This window comes from Theobroma umbraticum, unplaced genomic scaffold (assembly GCF_002168275.2).
Source record: "Theobroma umbraticum cultivar Fairchild unplaced genomic scaffold, ASM216827v3 scaffold_34.0, whole genome shotgun sequence".
Classification (NCBI taxonomy): Eukaryota; Viridiplantae; Streptophyta; class Magnoliopsida; order Malvales; family Malvaceae; genus Theobroma; species Theobroma umbraticum.
Window position 1 is genome coordinate 402,125 of NW_018397275.1, and position 24,807 is coordinate 426,931.

Here is a 24,807-nt window from a genome sequence, read left to right on the forward strand (position 1 = left end):
CATGGGCTGGCCCTGCCCAGTCCACATCAACCCATTGATTTGGTGGGTTGACCCATTTAGGCCCAGTTTAAATATGATCAAAAATTTTCAATCCAACCCACCCCATATTTAATAAAAAATGAACCGATCATATGAGCTCGGCCCATTTTGACAAGTCTATTAATTGATCACAATGCATTATATTAATTGTTGGCCCTTGATTTTAACCTTTAAATAATGAACACTGCTAGCTTTCTGCTGTGCTTATAGATGCTACTAAGAAAACTATTTTACTCATGTTGATTAGTGGCGCAGAACTTGGGATTCAGCCAGAGTGACATGATCAGCTGATTTAATTATTCGTAGAATGAACTCATAGTCGTATGCCTGCTATATGGATTAATTATACCACTACCACTATTGCAATTCCAAACCTGTTTGTATATATGAAATCATGGAATTCCCTTTTAGGGTTAGTATCAGAGGCATCTTTCCTTCTCTCTTCCTGTGTGCCTCTAGTTAAAACATTAATGGTTTCGACAATGATTTTTGGCAAAAGTAGCTTTGATCCTGGTTTCAAGTCTTAACTAAAATTTAAACTCTCACAGTGAAAAAATTATCTACTAGCAAGTCCTTTTCATACAGCTAAAATATTTTTCATATTTGCTTTTTTTTTAAAAAAAAAAAAACCTTATCTCCTTGGGATTCTTCTGGTAGTGTGGTTAATAGTATATAACAAATCATGGTGCAACCATATCTTCTTACATATAAGGACCCAGCTGTCTCACTAGAATGTCCTGTGCAATGGTTTAGGTCACATCTTAAAGCGTTAGAAATGCAGAAATAAGGCCCAATGAGCATCTGACTGTCATTTTGGTGCATCGGTTGGCACTACATAACTAATCATTCACATGGTTTCTAATTACTATTTCCTATCTCATGCCAGAAAGCCAAATATCTTCTTTTGACCCAAAGGAGGAAGACAAAACTTTCACGATTGCTACACTCAAAAGCAAACTCAATAAAGCGCAAGCAAACAAAAAACCCACCTTCGTCTAAACATACATACTCTTCCTTTACACACACACTCCTCCTAATTCCTAAGTCCTGACATTTCTCTCACACGCCAATGGTTTTCTCAAAACTTGAACAACCACCACCACCGGAAGAACCATCGTCCCCATCCCACTACTTCACTGCTCTGCCATCCCAACCTCCAGATCAAAACTGCTTAGTTTTGCCCTACTACCGCCCGACACGCCGTTGGTGCGGTTTTCGGATACTATGCACGGCTTCCTTGGTGTTGTTAGCTGCCTCGGTGTACATTTTCTGGCCGTCTGACCCTGAAGTAAAGATTGTAAGGATGCATGTAGACCGCATGCAAGTGCATACCATACCCATCATAGCACTAGATATATCTTTGTTGGTTACTTTGAAAGTGAGGAATTCGGACGTGTATTCCGTGGACTTTAGTAGGTTGGACGTGGCTGTTGGGTACAGAGGGAAGATGCTGGGGCACGTGACGTCTGAGCATGGTCACGTGAGGGCGTGGGGTTCGTCTTACGTGCAAGCAGAGCTGGAGCTTAATGGGGTTGAGGTGTTTGTCTGACGTTGTGTATATGCTGGAGGACTTGGCCAGGGGAACTATCCGTTTGATTACTGTACGGAGGTTGCAGGCTGGCTTGGTCTGTCCTTGTTTAAGTTCCCTTTGAAGGTAAAAAGGCCAAAACTTTTCTTCTTTTAATTGTTATATTTGCTTTCTTAATTCGACCTTCTGATTTCTCAAGACCTACTTTTGTATATGTTAAGATTTATCTTATGGGGGTATGCTCTGCTATTTTATAATCTTATTTTTAGTTTATTATTGGTTTAAAGACTGACTATATTAAGGTTGAAGCTTGATGTGGGTTCTTTTAATTAATGTTGATAGCGTCTCTTCGAAGTACTAAAACGTGTTGGTGCTGGTTCCTTTGCTTGTAATCTTTAGCTAAATTAAGCTTAAGGTTTGTTTTTGTCGCATTGATTGCCATCCTGAATTTGTTTTCTGGGAAAATTTTCAATTGAGGCTAACCATCAAAGCGTATTAATGCCAACTAAACATTGCCTAAACAAAATGATCTAAGCAAAATTTGTTGATTAGTGGTTTTCATCTTCAATTCTTCATTCTTGAACTTTGATGATTAGTCTTTCGAATCAAGGCTATGTAACTAATTAGACTGCATTTCTCAAAATGTTTGTTTCTTCAAGGAAATTAATTAGTTAGCCCTATCCTGTGGGATTAATATACTAGCTAGCACGTTACAACTTACTCTGCTTGCAGAGTGAGTCTATTTATTTTCTTTATATAAGTGATTGAGGGAATTTAGTCTTACAGTTCCTTTTTCAGCAGAAACTTATTGATGTGGAAGTCATTGGTTAAAGAGCTCTTGTAATAACCTTTGTTAAATAAACATCTAGAGCTGTACTGTAAACATTCCATTTCGACCACAAGATGAATGGTGCTAAGTTTGGGAGTTGAAACAAACATAATGAAGATTCATGATTTCTTGTTTTTGTGTTGAAATGCTGATATGCTCTGTTGTCTCAGATGTTCAATACAGACTGCTTCTGCCTTTTGATGATATTGACTACATTTTGAATGTGCATTTTTGGGTTCAATCAGTTAATTTTTTTGTGTTGCTTCTCATGACAAGTTTGCAATTGAGCAACCTCACTTCAATTCTCAAACCTTTGCGCTGAGAAATACAATGAAATGGAAGCATTAATATTATATTCTAAGTTTTGTTGCTTCTGCATTGTCTTAGCATTACAGCACCTTATTTTTCAAAATGAATTGTCTTCTGTTTCATGATTTTAGATTGTCTTTATTGTGATCATTCTACAGGCAAGAGTCTCATGTGAGATTGTGGTAAATAGAACAAATCAGACTATCATCCGCCAAAATTGTTACTCGATGGTAAGGATGCATCAACAAGTTAAGTTGCTTTTCTTCTGAGTCATAATCGAAATTTTCCTGTTTATATCACAAAAAACATAATACATCTCTAGAGCTTATGCACTAAGCCCCTGACAACCATTAAAATGAGTCATGACTGCAGTCCTCAAACTGAAACATTTGCCATTTTTAGACCGCAAATGACACACTTTTCAATTGTTTCTTGGAATTCAATACTTGAAAGGTAGCTGTTAGCCAGCCAGGAGCCACTAGCTACTACCATTGCAATTACAGGGCAATTGTTGGTCAGATAACTAGTCGAGCATGCCTTGTTTAGGGTGGTCTACAGGCAGTTTATGTCTGGAAAAGAGTATTCTATCAGTTTTGCTAAATTGTTTTAATATGTTTAGAAATGAAGTTGCAAGCGCTGGATGTGACCTCGAGTGCAGATGATTGCATGAAGTGCAGCAAAGCTGAAAGATTCACCGGTATCCCAAACCTGTATTTGTAAACATTGAAACAGATTTGGGGATTGTAAAGTTTGAAACGTGTGCAGCATATCATGATATATAGTAATCTAGCACATCTTGTTTCAATTATACTGGACGCATTGATTAATCTGTATAAAGTGGATTTTCCCATCAACTTATGACTATTTAAGAGTATAATATATTCCCACTTATACCAAAAGTTATATATTTCTTGTGTGAAACTATAGGGACAATCTTCTTGGTGTACAAGTTCAATCAAACCATATATTTAATATTCCTTTTCAAACTATATTTCATAGAAACCTATTGGCCATATTTAATATAGAATTAAAGTTCATTCATTGGCCTTTTTGTTGATTCGTATCATATGATAGATTTGTGGTGTTTGTAAGAAGGATAATATTGAAGTGGTGATCAAAGAAATCCCACGTCTATTAAATTAGGAGTATGTTGGATATATAAATATAACAAGAATATCATCACTTATTATTAATTGATTTTAGATTGAATGTTTACTCTAAAAATTCAATACAATATTAGAAAAGGCATGACCCTGTTTGTTATTGGCCCCTCCATTACTCTCTTTTCTGTTTGTCTCATGCATGTGATAGATCCGTGCTACCTACTCGTAAACGGAGGGAAAATATCAAAGTAGTGATAGTCTTACATCTCTTAAATTGATTATATTTTAAATCTACATACATTAAAAGTTGTCTATAAATACGTTAATTGGTTGGCAGCTGTATAGTCTAATTGTTTAACACATATGGCTTGATTTGATTTGAATTCATATTGATGGGGAGTTTCAACTTAATTTTGGACTTTTTGGATTGATGTTTCAAGCTAATTTTGAACCTTCTTGGATTGTTTTTGCATCTTTGGGCTTTCTTTTATTTTAAGCTGGTCGGACCTGCAGCATTGTGCAGGCCTTTCTCTAGTAAATATAACAAGGGTCCCTCTATTTATTATCATTTTATTTTAAATTAGATGCTCATATAATATTTAACACATTGAGAGTTAAGAGTTAATTATTAAGGTAACCTTTGAGAGATTTTGTTAATGTAATGTCCTCAATTACAAAGAAATTTTTTATATATATTATGAAGCATCTTTCATAAAACACTTTTTTAGGAATCTAACTTTTTTCATGAGGTGACAAAAGGCTTGAAAATAATGATCAAATTTGGATTTTGATTCATTTTAAACTGGACTAATTTGAGTTTGACTTTTAAATTATTAAAATTTATATCATGCAGGCTTAGATTATTAGGGATTAGTCATTGAAATTTAAGTTATTTTAGATTCAAGTTAAAATTAATCGAATTAAATTTAAACAAACTATTTAAATTTGGATTATTTTGAATTAATTATTCGAATTGTTCAACTTAGATCATGTCGGATTTGGATCGAATAAGGCCAATATCCAATAAATAGAATAGATAGAATAAAACAAAACTAATAAATTCGAAGGTTGTACCAGCCTTGTTTGGGTCTTGAATCCTAAACTTAAAAGCTGCGGCAGTTTGAAGCCCATGCCTCCCATAATTAATTATTTCTTTAGTAAGATAGTACATTTTTCTAGGATGATTAGCATTTTCATTAATTATGAATACATAATAAGTTTGAATAATGATTTGAAGAGAAGTAAAAGAATTAAAATTCATTTCTAATCAATCTTGACAGTTCAAATCAACCAAACTAATCCTCACTTTGCAGGTCAATGCTTCAACCACATATGCAGATAGTTGTGTTATAAATTATAATAGTAGACCCAAAGGAACATTTAAAAAATTTACCATCACATGTAACATAATTTTAGGATCAATTTATTGACATACCCTCATACAAAAAAAAATTAAATATGGGAGTTAAATTAACATTGAAATTTGGTATTTTGAAAAATCAATTCATTATTAGGGGCATCATACGATTTGACTTTGAACATGGTACTTCTGTATAAGTATCCTAGTACATGGACCCAGAGGCATTACACTCCTGCCAGAACAAGATCTAAAATCACCTATTCTATAGCTTTTCTTTCACTATGGAACTCAGCAAGTGGTGCAGCTCAGGCACCCAAGATTTGAGATGGAGCCAAGGCTATGCAAAAAGCCGGTACGACCGGATGCTTTCAATCAAAGTGTTGGTGACCAGATCAAAGCTGCCAAGGTGGAGAATGCTATGGAGAAAGCTGATGAGAGAAAAGAAGAAGATCTTTGATTGTTCATCGAGTACTCGGGTGCATGTTTCTTATGATCCTTGCACATATGCGCAGAATTTTGATCAGGGCTTGATGTCAGCTGATCCTGATGACCTCTCCAGGTCTTTTTCAGCTCGGTTTGCTGTTCCCTCAAGGGTTTTGAGAAGAGTGGATGCAAGTTAAGCTAAGAAAAACAATGGTGTGTCTGATCTTGACTTTGATAGGATGAATCAATCAACTTTAGATTCGCCAAGCTTTAATATTTGGTCATGTTAGTTAATGGAAACATCTTATTCTCTTCTCGTATTGATGGTATTTATTCTTCTTTTCTCCACTTTTTTCCTTGATCATTACTTCATAAGAAACCGAAGATGCTTCAGAAGTGACACCTTTCTTATCTGAACCTTTTAGTGTTGAGCACGTTGAAGCAACCCATTCTAGCAAATGGGATCCCAGAGCATCATCTTTTGGTTTTCTTTATATTTAAGTGAGACTGGCGAAATTGTAAACAACGCTGAGTGATGATGAAAATGATTTTTAATCTTCAACTGGGGATTATCTTACTATTTCTCTGCAGTTTGCAGGAATGCTTTAGGACATAAAATAGGTTAGGGTAGTTGAAACTGAAGTCTGTTAATCAACTAACAAGCTTTCTTCTCATCTTTCTAAGAAGAAGCACATTGCCAAATAGTAATATTATTTTTTCTGGGGAATAGGGCAGGCAAATTAATTGATCACAATGCATTATATTAATTGTTAGCCCTTGATTTTAACCTTTAAATAATGAACACTGCTGGCTTTCTGCTGTGCTTTTATATGCTACTAAGCAAACTATTTTAATCATGTTGATTAGAGGCGCAGAACTTGGGACTCAGCCAGAAGGACATGATCAGCTGATTTAATTATTGGTAGAATGAACTCATTGTCGTATGCCTGCTACACAGGATTAATTATACCACTACTGCAGTTCCAAACCTGTTTGTATATGTGAAATGAAGGAATTCCCTTTCAGGGTTAGTATCAGAGGCATCTTTCCTGCTCTCTTCCTGTGTGCCTCTAGTTAAAACATTAATGATTTCGAAAATGAGTTTTGGCAAAAGTAGTTTTGATCCTGGTTTCAAGTCTTACCTAAAATTTAAATTCTCACAGTGGAAAAACTATCTAATAGCAAGTCCTTTTCATACACCTAAAATATTTTTCATGTTTTCCTTTTTTTTTTATTCAAAGAAAAAAACACCTTATCTTTTTGGGATTCTTCTTGTATGCATGGTTAATAGTATATAACAAATCATGGTGCAACCATACCTTCTTACATATAAGGACCCAGCTGTCTCACCAGAATGTCCTGTGCAATGGTTTAGATCACATCTTAAAGTGTTAGAAATGCAGAAATAAGGCCCAGTGAGAATCTGAGTGTCATTTTGGTGCACGGGTTGGCTCCCCCTTCTTCTGTCAAAAAGCTGAGGCCCCTTCTTTATGTTGATTTCCTCAATTGTTTGTAAAGACACTAGTGAAGTAGATAAACAGTGAAAAGGTATCCGCATAAATTGATTGCTAAGAGTTTACCAATACACAAAACCAACTACTAAGAACGAATCTTCTTTATGGGTGTTTGGTACTATTTATTATCCCTAAGAGTTTAGGTCCATTCAACTAACATTAACCATAAGATCGGAGGAAAATGAAAAAGGATAACAAGTGAAATGACAATATGCCTCTTTTACAATTTCAATTTTGTTAACAAGGATTATATCCTTTGGCTTGGATTCTCCTTTTTACCACAATACAATTTTTCTTGCCAATGCAAAAGCCCCAGTACGGGTTAAAGTTTAGAGTTCAGAGCAGATATTCTCCGTTGCTATTATGGTGCTTACCAGAGATTTTGTATTTTTCCAAGCCATGTGAAACCTAGGCATTAACAAGGAGGGCTAAATGTTAACTGATGCAAAAGCAAGTTGCCTGCTCATCTCCCCTAGAACTTTTACGACAGACTTCTTGCTGGAACCTAAACATCCGCAGAGGGAATATATGATTCTAGGTACTTAAATCATCAACCACAATACGTGAGCTGCCTTTTCAAGTTGTATAATTGTGCCGAGGCTGAAATCATGAATCATCACAGCCTCTTGACCGAAAGGGAAAAAAATAAAATGTCTTGAAAGCCTCAAGGGCCAACACCCTCAACTGCATCTTTAGTTGTATCTCCATGGTCCTCGAGAGAAAGTTCTACAAAATTCACACAAACTATCCAGAATATTTGAGCTTTTGTCGGCATGAGAATTAGGTTGCATAGCATATGTAGTTAGTCTTTCTATAGTTTAATCCACAACGAAGTGTTGGCTGCAGCCTAAAGGATATGGCTTCATAGAGATCTTACAAATTAGTTGCATCACTATGACAGAGTATAGAAGTTTACCAACAAAACCAACGTGATATCAAGGGGAAGACCTACTACGGTTTGATTGCAAAGCCTTGAAAACAGATTCCTTCCTACTGTGCAGATGGTTGTTATGTAAAAGACTAAATGAACTGTCCATGATTGTTTTGGCCATCATGCCTCATTGCTGGTACATATAAGTGGTCCAGAAAAAATCGCTGCCTTGGTCCCCCTTTTCATTTAATGAGAATGTCAAGTACCAGAGCAATGGCTTGATCCTTAATTACAAGCTGGAGTAGCTTCAAGATTGAAAGCTTGTAACCTACCTAGATAAGTCATTCACCAATTCCACCTGCAACAGTTAATGAATCTTATGCAGCAAAAGGACCTTCCCACATGGACATTCTGGACACAAGGGCATATTTTCAACAAAAGGCATGTGCATATAATAGTGGCACTCATTTCCAAGCACTCTGTAACGTAAATTGTGATGTTAGGGAAAAGCTGAATGTAGGAGAAAGAGGATATCATATACATTTAGGCAGTAAACCACAGAAGCACTTCTCTCTGAAACACTTGGAACCGACAATCCCAACCCATCTTTAAAAGAAAAAAAAAATCAATTTTACCATGTAAGCTAGATGACAGATATGCTAGATTACAACTTGTCACTCACAACACAAGGATGATAAATAGCTGGTTCAAAATCAATAGTAGCATTCAAATTGTAATTAATGTATCTAAACAATTAGAAATATATAAAAGAACTTAAGCTGAAAGGGTCAGCTTAACTAAAAATTACTATTTATGATTTGGAAAAGTAGCCTTTTGATTCTATGCTAAATCATACTAGGATTGCAAAGAGAAGATGGCAGCAGCCAAAGAATATAAATGACCTTCAGTGAATACCGTAAAAGTTAATAAACATTGAATTGAAAAAAGAAATTATTTCTTGGCAAAATTTGCTGAGACTGGAGGAGACAAATGATATCATCTAGAAGAAAAACTACATCAAAGAAAGGCCACAAATGACCACCACTGCATAAATGCTGCAGTCTATGAAAAGTGCTCGGATTGTCTGATAGGCCACTAAACCTCTCTCCAAAAGCTTAACAGCACCTGCCCAGCTCTGTCTATTATTTTGAGATCCTGCTTTTTTATTTTCGGCCTCCTCAGAGTCTTCTTTCTTGTCAAGAAACATTCGTCCAAGCACAACTGTCAAATCAGTCAGTAGGATTATGTAAAGAGGCCTTGAGGCTACAATGCTCTCCGACCTGACTATATTCATTCCAAGCAGGGGATAATCAATATAAGACAGAAGTACAAAAATTGCTATGAGCAGTGCACAAAAACTGCGTGTTCTTTCGGAAGCTATAATGCAGGAATTAAGTCGGTTGGAAGAGAAAAAATTAGGTTGGTTCCAGCATGGTTTTTGTAGTGGCCCCACATTGCTTGATGCCTTTTGGAGTGATGATGCCTCTTGCAATGGCTGTAATTCACCCCTTTCTCCCACAACAAGAGCAGAAATTGCATCTTTATCACTTCCCTGTTTCTGCAATTTTAGTTCAGCTTGGCCTCCGACATCAAGAGAGTTTGCCCCTGAAATTTCATAGCTACCTCTATGATTAAGATAACTAGAACTAGAGGCGTCCCCCACAATCACAGGTCCAGCTACAAAACCAAATAAAATAATGAAGGTTTGATGTTATGCATCTTCCATATAGCGTAAATAATGGCAGTTTACTATTCTGCCATTGATAATTAAGATCTGAATTGTCACTTTCTAGTGCACCCATGGCATGGGAAGATATTTCCAAAGTTATAAGTAAGACTTTCTTTGTCATCATTCCATAGTCTAGGAGATTCGCTCTGGAAAGGTTGCCAGCAATGTTGTGCCATGAACTAGCCAAAACAGAAGCACAGACTAATATATGGCTGATGATTCTGAGTTCATTTAAATTAAGTTGTAGAATTTGAAATAGATACTCTGTTGCATGTAGGTGTTTTTCTTTTTCTTGAGAGCAATAACCTTAGAGATACTAGATCAGCATTTATCTAAACTCTGCCAAAGCATTCCAATTATCTAATTTCAAACAGTTTTTCAACATATAGTTGACAATGGCAATAAAAAGCACTAACACAAAATAAATCCAGGTTCAGCAACACTCTTTTGATTACAGGCACAGCTCTCATACCATTCTAAAAGCAATTTTCCAGAAATGATCTGAACCTGATCTTTAATGCTCTTTTAGATTGTTGCACTCCCTGATTTGTGAACTGATTCACAGAGACATCAAAAGTAGGTTTCCAGGATTAAACTTGAAAGTCTTGATTATGAATTGGAGGGAAAGATAGTATTGATATAAAATCATAAGATTATATGACCCAATGACCACTAGTAAAATCAACTTTTCCATAAAAAAGGTTATTTATCATTACCTAAGGGCTGGTAAATGAGGTAGGACTGAAAGAAGGTTATCATATTGTGGTGAACATTTCCTACTTGTGGAGGTTTATAATTGATCACAGGAAGAGAGCAGTTCTTAAAATTCACAATTTCTCTTTCAGGACTGAGTACATTTGGTACTTTGTTACATGCTGAAAGGTTTTAGTGATCTAGAAGGAATGGAGGATAGAATTCCACATATCTTTGGAACCAGGAAATGTCCAGATTTAAAGTTGTCTTTTTTAATATGCTGTCAATCCAGAAGCAAATATTCTATTGAAAAAAAAAAGTTGATCAATTTATGGTGTATGACCCTATCAAGTTCCTTGAAGACTAATCAACTTGATTTCTTGAGGATGCTTCTCTAAAGAGAAGGTCTAGGTTCTCCTTCCAGCCCCAAACAACAATAAACTATCAAAAGGGAGAATAAACACACATCAATCACAAACCAAAATTAGTAATGCATTTTAAAAATAAAAAATCACAAACCAAAATTGGGCAAAATCTATCAGTAATGAATTTTAACAGTAATTCTGATAATTGCTGAATTAAACTGCTGTTAAGGTACTTCTCTGCTCATTAAACAAGCCATCAGCTAACATAGTTTTCTAGTCAATATCAAAGCGTCATAATACAAAACTGGGAATGCACTCAACCATATGCATCATTATAGGCGATCTTTTTGATCAAACATTAATGTTGCAATATTGAAGAACATACAAGAGAAAACAGAAGGTACAAATTTCATGAAGAAATTTATATTGCATACTTTAGAGTTTAAACAGTTATATGGAAACAATTGAACATCTTTTGCATTATTCAATGGAGATGAACAAGAACCAACTAAATTTCTTACCACTAATTTGATCAGATAAATATATTTGTGGTGCCTGATGATAGTTGGAGAACAATGCACTATGATCAAGAGTTTGAGGATTGCTTTGGCTTTGGCCTCTCATGTGAGATGTGAGATTCAACCCTTGTTCTTCAATTTTCCTTCGTTCATCCCTGGCTCCCTCTCCCTGTGCATCAGAGCTTTGTTTCTTTGCATCTGTCAGAAAAGTCATTAATATTGGCAAAATCATTACGCTTTACAAACAGGGTTATTCTGATCTCTCACAGTTAAGTCAATTACTTTTTTAATTTCCTTCAAAAAGCTGCTCAAATTGAAACATCATTAAACCTATAAGCAGGATTGCTTATTATTTTCATTTCATCATCTTGAAGATTCAGTGACTAAGGTTGCTGAACATGAAGCACTCTTACAACTTTGAAAGCCTTCAGTCTGTCAGCTAGCATAGAACACTGAAAAACAGAAGATTTCACATGAAACGGACCATGCCCTACCAAAAGAAAGACACGTCTTTTTAATGGATACAAAGGCTCTTATGTTCCTTGACGTGTTTCTCATTAAGCATTGTCTAACAGATTTCAGCTTATGAACCTATAATGCAAACCCATCAGGCAATTTTCTTTTCCCTCCGCTTCTTTCCAATTTAAAACTAAGCATAAGAAACCCATTCTCCAAATTTTCACAGATAAATAAAATATTGACATATATACAATGAAAACTATCATACGAAGACGTTTTTAAAGCCATAAAAGGAAGAAAAACTAAGAGATTACCATTGGTTTGATCAAGGAGGTGTGATGTTGGAGGCAGATGATCATGATCAAGAGGTGGTAAGGAAGAAGAGGAGATGCTTTGGGTCCTTCCCGAGGAGATGTGAGACATGCGATTCAACCCTTTCGCTGAGAATCTCGCTCTCCTTTCATCCCTCTCGTTGCTCGTCGCCATCTTTCTCTCTGCCTCTCTCTATCTGTTTTTGATATAACTCTCTTTGCGCCTTTCAAATGTGTTAGACAGTTATTCTGTTAGCAATGCTTGCAAACGGTGTCGTTGAGAAGACAAGATTCTAATTTGTAAATGATTTAATTGGATAACGAAAAACAAATAAAGAAAAATAAATTAAATAGTCAAGAAATTCTATTATTACGAATAAAAGTTTTAGGATTAGTGGTTAGAAAACTTTCTCAGTAGGCACAATCAATATCCTTTTGGTGGCAAAAATTGAGAAACTTCAAGTTCCCTAGCAAACAATTGCGTTGAACCAACGTGAGAGGTACAGGTTTAGTGATTTTGCTGCTCATTCAATTTGCATTTGCCTTTTGTTTCTTTTCCTCGTCCTACTTTGTTAGTTTCATCTTTTGATGCACAGCTTGAGATTTTATCTGCGTCAGTTTTCTGATGAAGGAGAAGGGGCTGTACTATATCACTACATCTGCAGACTGCAGCCCACCAAAGTATTTGCACAAGAGGGATCAGCACCCTCCAATCTCAAAATCTCACTGTTGTTTTGTAAAGTCCCACATGGCTCTACGATGATGGTATAGCAAACCGCTGGAGATATAAATGGATGGCATTCTGCACCATTCCAACATACTTACCTGGACGGGGTCGATGGGTGATCAAGGAGACCCATGGCCTAGGGCAGTGACCTCCATTGCACTGGGGAGGGGTGCTGCTCTAAGGTCTCCCCAAGTGGGAGAGCCTACGTCATAATTTGTGGTAGTGGGGGCCTGCGTGCGCGCGGCCCCTATTCAATCATAGTTCTAAGAAGTTAAGCGATTCTTGTTTCTTTGGTAGTAGATGAGTCTAATGTACACGCCTTGTCCTGGGATGATTGCCTTATAATCTCACCGTTGTTTGATTTCCAAAATTTGCAGCCAAACTAGGAAACAAATCACGGAGAGTAGGCTGGACAGATAGCTAATTTAATGTTTACCTTGAAATGGATTTTAATACTTTCTGAAAGATTAAAAGTATATGTTTAATATTTTGAGAATAAAGTACTTGTATTAATCATTTTAATGAATTTTATTAGATTCTGTTGGGATAATATTTGATAACTTAAATGGATCTATGTAGCACATAGCTAGTTGTGTATATAATTGTTTGGATAGATTTTCATGTGATAATAATTTATTGTGAAAATTTTATTGCTTAGCATAGTTTAAAGAAGTTGAGTGTTAGTGCTTATACAGGAGCATTTGGAAGAACTGATTTTTTATATTTTTTATTAAAAGTTAGTTATTTGACAAGTTTATGTCCCATATTTAGAGCACAAACAAGTGAGATGGGAAAATGCTTTATAAAAGAGAAATCGAGCTACATTGCAACTCATACCTTTCTCGGCCTTTTGGCTAAGATCAAGTGTAGTATCTGTTCTTATCAGTTTAATATCTGATACGTGGATTATTGATCCACATGATATTAAATTAATTTTTTTAGGGGAGAGCTCATCACAATAGCTTGCTATTAGAGTTCTTGAGCGTCACTCTTGCATTGCACTAAAACTTGGGCTTGGCGCACCCAGCAATATTAGTTCAATGATTTAAGTGTAGGGCAATTAGGAGGTAGGGTTGCCTGGTAGAATAAGTCATCTTGTGCCTTGTGGGTTTGGGAACAAGTTTCTTAGCATTTGCAGCAAGTCTTCATGCACTGAAATCTAAAGATGCTTCTGTTGAATACCCCTATGGCTTTACATATGGGTCTGAGTCCTCTAGATCATCTCTATCCCTGATTTCCTCCTCATCTGAATTCTCATTTATGTACCCTTAAACAATAAAATTCCCTCTCTTTTTTTGCACTGTCATGTCTTCGCCATCATCATCTTCATCACCATCTATATTATAATCACTTCCCTCTATCACACATCGGCTTTGCCATTGCAATCGCTAGCATAGTTTTCACTTTCTAGATAATTGTATTCATCTCCTGTTGCTTGACCATTTCCATCATTGTAGTTAGATCGTTCCGAGCTGTTAGCGTTATTACCAGTCTTCACTTGTGCAAAACAGAAAGAGGAAATATGAAAAAGAAAAAAAAAATTAAAACTAAATATATATTAATTAATGATAAAAAATAGACACATGATACTTTGTGAGAATTAGGATACAAAATAAGATAGGAAACGTGGGTAGAGTATTAGGATTCCACCTACACAATCCAAATAGGGTCATGGATTAAAAATTAAATATTTTAGAGGAGGGCTCATAAGGTAACTTTTTATTGGCGTCCTCAAATGTCGCTCATATGTTGCATTATTGTGCGGGGTGCATTCCACCTTGTTCAAGCTCTAAAGATTTCTTCGCAGGAAGTGAAACATGGCTAAGAATTATTTTGAAAGAAAAGAAAGAAGGGTCATCATCATAAGTGGAAACAAAGCTATTTTAGTTTTCGATACCGAGTGTCACGATCCACACCAACCGGTATTATTTATTTTGACCCGCTAGTCTCACAGTTTTATCCCACAAAAGGCACCTCACAAGTTGAAGGTGGTGTGAATCTTTAATGCCTAATATCACTCTAGTATATAGTTAATGTGGGATTCATGGCTCCCCTCTAGGACCATGACATCCTTTTTTGACTCCTCGTTAGGAGCTTTTCTTCAATGTTGGACTTATGGCTCTACTTGCTGGGAACATATCTCAACGATGTGAAATTTACATGGTTCCATGCGAAAAGTGTGACATTGAGTAATGATCCCAAAGGCTGGATAATTGCAGCTAATTAATGTTATGCAGTTGTTACAAGATTTCCCATGAAAAGACCAACCCAAAAAATCCAATGGTTATTTTAAGCTTTCTCGTTGTTGTAGATGATAGCAGCACCATTACTCCTATCAAAGTTGATGCCACTACTAGTGATGGGAATGGTAGCCATGAAAACAACAAACCCAATAAGAAGGGGAGCCAACACAAGGATGTGGAAGCCACAAGCATTCCTCTTAGGTTAGTGGCAAAGAAAACAGTGTAGACAAACACAAAAGTGCCAATAATCTCAACTCCTAAAGCAGTTCCCTTGTTGTAGCCATAAGCCACAACGTTAGCACCACCACCAGGGGAGTTGTACTCATGCTTCATGAAAGCTTTAACCAGCCTAACTCCATATGTATCAGCCAAGCACTGAGCTTCCATGTAAGTGACAACTTTGATTAGAAACACCTTACGAGCCAAAAACAACCCAAAAGTTATTATAGGATTAATGTGACCACTTGAGATACTGATAATTTTATTTTATAGAATTATTTTGTCTCATTTTGCCATTAAACGCTAACTACGTTCTTGACTTTAGATTAAGATTTGGTTATTTTTTAGTAGTTTTTCTAATTAGTTTATTTTTAATGAGTTGTTTTATTTTGTGGTATTTTTATGTTTACTTGCTTTAGTTTAATTAGTAATTATTAGTTTTTATTTTTTGGTAGGATTGTAAAGAATAAAGCTCAATTTGGTGAAAAAAAGGAGTTTAAAGAACTAAAGCCCTATTCGTACGTGCAAAAGTATTTTGATCATAACTCTCACTCCCGTCGTCCAAATGAAGTGATTCTTGAGCCATCAGAAAGATAAGAGACAAACTTATAACTTTTATGGGATCACTTTACCTAGTTTTATGTTGAAGATTGAGAAAATCACATTGGAAGTTATTGGAGTGTAGTAGTCAACAAGAGAAAACCTGAAGCTAGGCCAACGTCACAACGTCGAGGGGATGTGCCGCGATGTCATGATCCACACCAATCCCTATGAGGTATTATCCATTTTGGCTTGCTGGCCTCACGATTTTATCCCACAAAAGGCTCCTCACAAGTTAAAGATGATGTGAACCCTTATATTCTTAATATCACGCTAGTACATAGCTAATGTAAGATTCATGGCTCTCTTCTCTAGGACCATGACATGCTCTCTTACTCTCCGTTGGAAGTTCTTTTCAATGTGAGACATTCCGGCTCTTAACCTGTTGGGAGCATTATCTCGACAATGTGAGATTCATGTCCATGTAAAGACCGTGACATGTGGCGTTGATATGAAAGATATGAAGAAATAATGTAGAAAAAAACAGGCAGCAAGCTGATTAAGTTTTTATTAGGTTTCGACACTTATTCTAAAGCCATATTAAGAGCCAATTAGGCCTAATTAGGGAAAATAGGTTAATTTAGTGGTATTTAAAGAAAGTTCAAGAAGAAGTTAGCAGCAGGAAGACAACCCTAAGTGATTCAAGAAATTAGAAGTTGAGGCTGAAGATTAAAGATTAAAAATCTATTTGGCCTAACTTTTTGTTAGCTTAAAAGCTATTATGAAAAATAATAACTTTTAAAATTAAGCTAAAATTGTTTGGTAAATTGCTTAACAAAATAAATAATATAAGCTTTAATTTTGGTTAAAATTACCATAAAGGGTATTTATGTCATCTTAATTACCTAATAAACTATAATATAACGCTAAAAGTTTATATACAATTTTAGGTGTTAAAATCAAAGAAATTAATAAAGAAATGGAATAAATCTCAAAGTTGTATAGTAGCAATAATATTAGATTTTGTTGATCTAACAAGTGATCGGACCATGATGCTTTAATTCGAAACAAAAAAGAGAAAAGAGGAGACGATGTATCTGACATTAATATCCTTTTTGGTGAAGAAGAGAGAAAAGAGAAGACGATGTATCTGACATTAATAGCAAAATACAGTTTTGAATTTTAGATTTTCTTTTCTCTTAATCTTTGTAATAACAAAAAGATTTTAGATTTTGCTATTCTGTTGTTAGGTCTTTTATTTTCTTTTTCTTGGTAATTTTTGTAAAGAGAGGTGGAGGAGAGGGAAATCGTGATTTGCGTTGGAGAATGGTGATTTGCAGAGGGAAGGAAAGGAGATAGAGATTGATTAAGAGAGTGGTATTTTTTAAAAAAATTATATATTTTTTAAAAAAGAGAAGAGAAAGCTCCTCCCTGGAGCTTTTCTTTAAGCAGTTTTTTAAAAGATTTTATTCTTTAAAAAAAGTTATTTTTTTAAAATTTCTCAAAAATCATGTTTGGTATAGTTTTTGCTTTTAAGAGGTAAATAAGCTGAAAAAAAATTAAGACAAATAGTCACTAAGACTGCCAATATTTGTTTTTCTTCTTTCTAAGGTTTTATTATTCTTGTTAATCTTGATGGCTAAACTTCATATGTTTTTATTTATTTTTGCAATTATGAGTAACTAATTTCTTTTTTCAGGATTACAATTAAACTCACATATAGTTTAAATTTTTAATCTCTTTCTCGTTTATTTTCAATGGAATTGAATTATTTACTCCAATTTGTTCTGAATACTTTTAATTGTTTAGCCACCAATTAAATTGATCCATAAACCTAAACATAACTTAAGAAAGGGAGTTTAGAGTACGCTAAAAATTAAAATAGCATATGATCATATTTATTTGTTTAGATGAATAAATTGATTTGCATATGGTATAAAGATATACCTATATGCCGTATATAGACAATATTAAAGTTTGAATTTAATGAATATGTTTTTTTTATGCTAGAAATTTCTGCAGGGCCAGTTACCCTGTTAAAATTTTATTAATTAAATTAGATAGATACAAAGAAAAGGGGGACCTAAACTGTGCCTTTAGAATTACATGAGCCTGTGATAAAATAAAAAAAATCTAAAGTAGGGAATTGCAATTTACGTGCATAGCTTTTGATGCTACGATTAAGCAAAGATCCCCTACTATTATAATCAGATAGGAAATATAAATAACAAAAAATATAAATAAGGAGTACTACTCCTTTACAATTATTTAATCTAACATGAGGCAAATTAAATCTATCTAACTTAAACATACCATATAATTCACCTTGTGCTTCAATAAAGACACAAAGATCCTGGTGTGAGTATCCTTGGTTTGATAAGAAATCCACTACTTGGTTACCCTCTCGATATAAATATGCGAAATTCTATAAGAGATATTGTGTAGGCATTTCCCTATAGACTCCAATAAGTACCGTATATCATGAAACCCTTTCTGAGATTGTTGAATCATCTAAATCACCACCAGCGCATCCATTTCTATCCACAGATTATCAGTATTTCGTTCTTTGCATAAGAGTAGTCCTCTAAGTAATGCATATAGTTTCGCCTGCAAAGAATTACAAGGACCAATATTTTTTGAGAAGCCAAAAACGAGTTTACCTATATAATCACGGAGTACCCCTCCAATTGCTGCATTCTGACTATTCTTAGAGCTGCCATTTACATTCAACTTATATTCACCTATAATAGCTTTATCAAATATATAATTTGAAGAGGTGCATAATGTTTGGGAGGGAACTTGAAACCCTACATAACTGCTATGTCAGTATCACCTTTCCACTGCCATTGTTTCAAGAGAGAACCATCATATAATTGCCTTAACAGTTTCATAATTCACCATATCACTCTATCAAGATACCTACCCAAGTGTCTGTGCTTTGCATCATTTCTTTCCAACCATAAAAACCAACAAATGAATATTGAAAGTCAAATACGAATATGTCCTTTTTTAGTATAATCACTAGAATAATACCATGCCCATATAATTTGAGAAACATGTTGAGGATTTGAAACATAAACTGAAAGAATTTTGCGAAGAAAGTTCAAACCTATTTTGGCTACTGGATTTTCCCAGAGGACATGAATCAAAGACTCCTCAGAGTTACAACATAAACATTTAGAAGCCAAGTGAATACCTTTTTCCTTCATCCAAAGTTCAACTGAAATCTAATTATTTAATACTCTCCATAAGAAAAAGGAAATAGATAATGGAATGCCTCTATGCCAAATAAAAGATCCTAAGCATTTGGTGAATGCCGCTACCTAATTACCTCCTAAGCACTCCAGGTAGAGAACTCCCCATTGAAAGTTAAGGCCCAATAAGTTACATTTTCTTGTGATCTGTCTGTAGGGATCTGCAAAATCTCATCAACTAGTCTCATAAGCATATATAATTTCAATTTATCCACATCCTAGGTATCACCATTATAAAATTTATTAACAAAGGACATATCATGGTGAAATAAAAGGAACGAAGTTACCAAAGGTTGATCTCCCATTCAACAATCATGCCGGAAAAATAGCTCGTTTTTTCTTATCCTCCATCGAATATATTGGATTGTACCATTCTGACCACCTACCATCTGTTTCCATACTTGGGAGTCATGTAATTTCGTTTCACATAGTGGGGTATTCAACCAAGACAGAATTTTGTTCTAAAAAACTGTGTCCATAAGCTATTGCAAGTTTGAAATCTCCACCATAATTTCAATGTGAATGCTTCAAAAACATCTTTCAAATTTCTAATATCAAGTCCCCCTTTCACACATGGTAAAGTGATTTCATTCCAAGCTGTCAAATGCATCTTCTTACATTCATTGGAATCACCCCAAAGAAAACTATTGAAGAGCCTTTCTATTCTCTTAATCACTGTCACCGGGGGTTTGAGAACTTGCAGTAAGTACATTGGAAGAGAGGATAAAACACTTCTCAATAACGTGATTCGGGCCCTGGGTGATAAGACCTTATTCTCCCAACCTGAAATACGATCTCGAATCTTAATAATTAAAGAGTCAAAAAAGAAGATCTTCTTAGGACCTTTGTATAAAAGAGCTTCGAGATAGATAGCAGGGAGTGTTTTGTGATGAAAGCCAGTGGTATGTGATATGATTTTTCTTATCAAAAGTGCACAACCATTAGCTATGATAAAACAGCTTTTTGGATGATTAACCTGCTGTTAGGAAACTTGTTCATGTTCTTGTTAAAAATTCAAAATCTTCTCTAAAGCTGAACGACATCCATTAGTGAAAATAAATATATCATCAGCAAAGGCAAGGTGACTAATGGGCATTAGGTAGCCAGATAGATAATGCAAAGAGTTGTAGTGATTGAATAATTGATTAATTCCCTTCGACAAATATTCTACAGCCAGAATAAATAAAAGAGAGATGGAGTCTCCTTGTCGTAGTCCCTTATCAGATTTGAAATAACCCACCAAAGAACCATTGATAAATAAAGAGAACCAACAGTTGGAAGTGCATGCTTTGATCATATTTATCCATTGTGCATTAAAACTGAAATGCTCCAGCATTAAATAAAGAGAATCCCAATTCAGACGATCATATGCTTTTGCCATATCCAGTTTTAATACCACATTACCTCCCCTCGATTTAGCATCTAGTTTGCCGATGAGTTCTTGTGCTAGTAAGATATTGTCACTTATTAGCCGGTCATTGACGAGATCACTTTGATTTTCTGAAATTATTCATGGAAGAATTTGGGATAGTCGGTTCACCAAAAGTTTAGTTACTATCTTATTTAAGACATTACATAAAGTAATAGAATGACAATCACTCCATTGGCAGGCATTCGGCTTTTTAGGCAATAGTACTAATATTGTAAAAGTAATACTACGTGGAAATGAGTACCTTTTGAAAAAAAATCTAGCACTATTTCTAAAAGGTCTTGCTTTATTATATCTCGACAATGTTTTTAAAAAGGAGATGCAAAACCATCTGGACCAGCAACTCTATCTTTATTAATATTAAAAACCACTTCCTTAACTTCCTGAAGTGATGGGGCTGCACATAAAAAATCATTATCAGTGGTGGAGATAATCCGAGGAATAATAGAGGAATCAAACCTGGATATGTCACAATGTTCTACCTTTAACAAATTTTGGAAAAAATCAATGGTAAAATTTTGGATTAAATAGAGGTCTTCAAATATGTTTCCATCCTAGTCTTGAATCTGGAATATATGGCTTCTCACTTTCTTTTTCCACATCCTTATATGAAAAACTTTGGTGTTGCGTTCTCTTTCCACTAACCATTTCACACCAGATTTTTTTGGCCAAAAAAGCTCTTCAATACTTAACTGGTGGTTGAGTTTGGCATAAGCTTTGTGCATGAGATTTCTGTTGATTAATGAAGGATCTTGTTGAAAATATAGTTTTCTCTTTTCTGCCTCAACTTCCTCCAGCTTAAGGTTCCTAAATATGTCACCAAATATCTGTTTATTCCACCATTGTAGATCTTTTTTTAGCCTCTGTTGTTTATACCAAAACACTATCATTTCTGTGGCTTGCATTGGCATTTTCCAGCTCCATTCTACAAAAGGGGGAAAATCATGATGTTTGGTCCATGCACGAAGGAAACAGAAAGTTGAAGGGCCTTTATGAGCAGTGTTGGAACAGGAAATCAAGAGAGGGTAGTGATCAACCCATCTTTATTCAAATGTTGAACCCTAGTGTAGGAGAAGCATTTTGCCCATTCTTGATTGTAAACCACCCTATCCAACCGTTGGAACATGTCGTTATTAGTCCAGGTAAAATTATTTCCTTCAAAACCCGCATCCAGCAGCTCACAGTCAAGCAACATTGTGGCAAAATCCTCTATTGAGCCACCGTGGGGAGAGGCACCATGCAACCATTCTGCGTTACTCAGAATGGAGTTGAAATCGCCACCCACCATCCATGGTCCCTACATATCCCATGACAACAACCACAGGCTATTCCACAGCTCCAACCTTTCTTGCCTAGTGAACTTAGCATAAACAAAAGAGGAAAATATAGGATGAGATAGCCAAGGCAAAGATAATTTCACATGCAAACATTGAATTTGATCCATCAGGACTTCACAACAAACTTCCATAGAGCAAAAAAGCCATATTTTATGTGAACAGTTGCTAATCACTGTGTCAAAGCCAAGTCTCCTTCTAACATATTTTACTTTATTAACATTAACCATAGGTTTGAAAACTACCATCAGTTTTATATTATGCATCATTTTCAGCTTTTTGAAGCATCTTTGAATCACAGTACCTGCTATGTCTCTCACGTTCCAAACTAAACAGCTAATCATGGATATGTTTCAAGCGAAAGGTTCATTGAGATAGAATCATTGTCTTGTGATCCATCTTTTACCTTCAAGGCCATTGATGCATTCAAGGAATTCCAATTATCTAGGGAATAAAGAGAATTGTTAGATTTCTTCTTTCCTGAGACACGCGGATGAATGTCCAAATTGTAACTCCCAAATTCTGCATGGGGTTGCATGGGGGACTAGTTGGGAGTTGTTGATGTAGATTTCGGCAATGGCCAAGTACTTGGGTCATCATGAGATGGGATAGAGTTAGTCTTCATATTTAGGGCACACTCACCTAGCTCTGAGAAATGAATAGAAGAGCATCTATGGATAGGTTATCTGACTCAAGTCGTGAATACATGTAAATAGGTGAGTCACTACTATCACAATCTTGCATCTGTTCTACCTGTCCCCTGCCTTGGTTGCTAGTGAGCTTCTAGTAGTTGGTCCCTCACCGAATACCCTCCACTGCCTGCATGGGGGTCGGTTGTATGGGAAGGGATAGAACAAGTTTCTTTGTTAAAGCCACATTGCCCTTGCCCATGCATGGTCAGATTGTGTTCATCGCTTTCCATCATTTCACATGTGCATGGAGCTGTTGGGGCTGTCGGAGCACTTCCTCTTGATCGTTTGTTAGTTTTCAGCATGATCGGTAGTTTTATTACCTGCATGGTGAATAGTGCTAAGTTGAAGGCAGCCAACTGGACTCACTTCATTTTTTCTATCGAGTTGACTCAGCTCTAAGCCCACTGCAAAGGTATTCTCCCCATGGCCTTCCACCACTTCAATGCTCGACCTTGTGCATTCTGATATTTTTTGTTTTCCTTTCAACTGCCTTTCAACTGTTGGTAGCCGTTGATCGCCTTCATGCATCGTTGACATAGACAAACGATCGATCGGTTGTTTATTTTTTTTCCTTATGGCTTTTCGGGTTGTAATGTGGTATACATTTTCCATTGCCCACTTAATTTAGTCTTGGTCACCAACATTTTCAACACTGTTATGCATGTCGGATCAACCATTTAGCTTTCCTTATCCCTTGCCTGTACTGATCTCCAGGAAGCTCGATCTGTTGTGATTCCATCCTCCTACGTTTTCATCTTCATGCTCCTTGCTTTGACTGCTCATCTCTGTAAACTCCTTTCCTTGAGCTTTCACCAATCTATTTCTCTCTTACATCAGTATTTTTTCCTACCATTGTCTCACAACCTTGGTGTCTTTTTTCCTCGCCATACGATAGACCAAATTTTTTTTCTTTTTTGAGGTTACTGTTCATTGTCTCTATTTGCCCTTGTTTTTCATTCGGCATTTGCTCTTCACTGCCAACCTCCATTATCTTTTGAAATCTGTTTGATACTGGAATGACAGATTCATCAATGTGCTCATCTGCATATATTTCATTCCCAGCCGAATCCTTAGCCTCCCTATTTTTGGCTTTACCAACCACTTTTTAGGTACTCTGTTTCAACGGCTTTATCTGTTTCGTAGCAAGCTGAATCTCATCCGTTGTTGTTCCATTCGTTTTTTTTCTCTCATCCCATCTATCTTCTCTTAGAGTTGAACCTTAGATGTGTTTAGACTAATTTGGATTCTCCTTTTGGCTGTGACTTCATAGGATCTGAAGGCTTGGAGATATTCCTCAATACTAAACATTTAGATTCATTATGCCTAACATGACAACAATGGTTACAATAGTCTGGCATTTGAGAGAACTCGACCTTCTGCACATAACCATTAATAACCATACCCATATCCCTATTTTGAGTCACGATCCAAACATGATCTACAGGTGATTTTCTGCAGTTGTACTCAACATAAACACAAGCCACACTCAATTGAGACCCTTTGGCGGTTGCCTCATCTATGAATAATGGTTTCTCAACTATTTTGCAATCAATAACAATGCGGATTTTTCATATAAGTGCACTTTCAGATTCGGGAATGAGATCCAAACAAGCACCACTAGTGATTCTTTTTCCATTTCAAACTTTGGTGACCACTTGAAGATCCTCACTTTCTGGTTAGCAATGAACCAATTTTGTCGAGTCTAGATTCGGTTGAAATCTTGGTCATTTGACAGATGAATAAGGACATGTGTTGAGTTTTAGGTTGACTAGAATTCTATATCTTATTTGATTAGAATTTTGGATTATGTACAACATTAAGTAGTTGTATAGTTTTAAACTTCTTATTCCACATAGAGTTAATCACATTCTACTTTGGACTTTTTATACTGTAAAAGTATATCTCTAGGCTTTAGAATTGTAAGTAGTGCTTTGAGAGCTTTAGAGAAGTAACACTTTGTAACTCTGTCTTTTGCTCTAGGTGGAGCTAGAGTGGTTTGGGTGAGTGTTCTTGGGAAGTTATTGAGAAAGAGTGTGCAAGGGATCTTGGGTTGTTTGGGGAGCCATAGAGGTCAATTTATTGTACTTTAATTTCTCAATAATATAAGAATAGTTTCACTCCGTGGACGTAGGCAAGAGGCCGAACCACGTAAATTCTTGTGTTTTTCTGTTTGCTTGATTTCTCTGGGTTTTATCTTTGTTGTTTCTTGGGCAATTTCCACAACAAACTGATATCAAAGCTTCGGGTTTGGTAAAATTCAAGATTCAACAAAGATGTCAAAAGTTACTAGTTCTACAAATTTTTCAATTGAGAAGTTT

General features: G+C 35.7%; 1 protein-coding gene, 2 non-coding genes and 2 pseudogenes across 4 annotated transcripts; 3 read left to right on the plus strand and 2 right to left on the minus strand.

Annotated features, from left to right (window-relative positions):
- The first annotated feature begins 984 nt into the window (after positions 1 to 984).
- Positions 985 to 3,559, plus strand: LOC110427532 (uncharacterized; annotated as a pseudogene). Its single transcript, XR_016352058.1, has 3 exons — positions 985 to 1,693; positions 2,864 to 2,935; positions 3,325 to 3,559. The product of XR_016352058.1 is annotated as an uncharacterized LOC110427532 (transcript).
- Positions 3,560 to 8,802: 5,243 nt separating this feature from the next.
- LOC110427468 (uncharacterized) lies at positions 8,803 to 12,594 on the minus strand. The gene is made up of 3 exons (XM_021443005.1): positions 12,055 to 12,594; positions 11,285 to 11,479; positions 8,803 to 9,653 (listed from the first exon to the last, which is right to left on the minus strand). The coding sequence occupies exons 1-3, from the start codon at positions 12,224 to 12,226 to the stop codon at positions 8,989 to 8,991; spliced, it is 1,032 nt and encodes a 343-aa protein (XP_021298680.1). The 5' UTR covers positions 12,227 to 12,594; the 3' UTR covers positions 8,803 to 8,988.
- A 274-nt stretch (positions 12,595 to 12,868) lies between these two features.
- On the plus strand, positions 12,869 to 13,029 carry LOC149526377 (U1 spliceosomal RNA). Its single transcript, XR_016352067.1, has one exon. It is a non-coding gene; the product is annotated as a U1 spliceosomal RNA (small nuclear RNA).
- A 582-nt stretch (positions 13,030 to 13,611) lies between these two features.
- Positions 13,612 to 13,806, plus strand: LOC149526378 (U2 spliceosomal RNA). The gene has a single exon (XR_016352080.1). It is a non-coding gene; the product is annotated as a U2 spliceosomal RNA (small nuclear RNA).
- A 1,201-nt stretch (positions 13,807 to 15,007) lies between these two features.
- LOC110427536 (aquaporin PIP2-7-like) overlaps positions 15,008 to 24,807 on the minus strand; it is a 13,532-nt pseudogene continuing 3,732 nt past the window's right edge.

Coding starts and splice junctions, on each gene's coding strand:
- LOC110427468 (XM_021443005.1), bottom strand. CDS start 12,226: ATGGCGACGAGCAACGAGAGGGATGAAAGGAGAGCGAGATTCTCAGCG. Junction 11,480..12,054: donor CCTCCTTGATCAAACCAATG/GTAATCTCTTAG, acceptor CTTTTCTGACAG/ATGCAAAGAAACAAAGCTCT. Junction 9,654..11,284: donor TTTATCTGATCAAATTAGTG/GTAAGAAATTTA, acceptor TTGGTTTTGTAG/CTGGACCTGTGATTGTGGGG.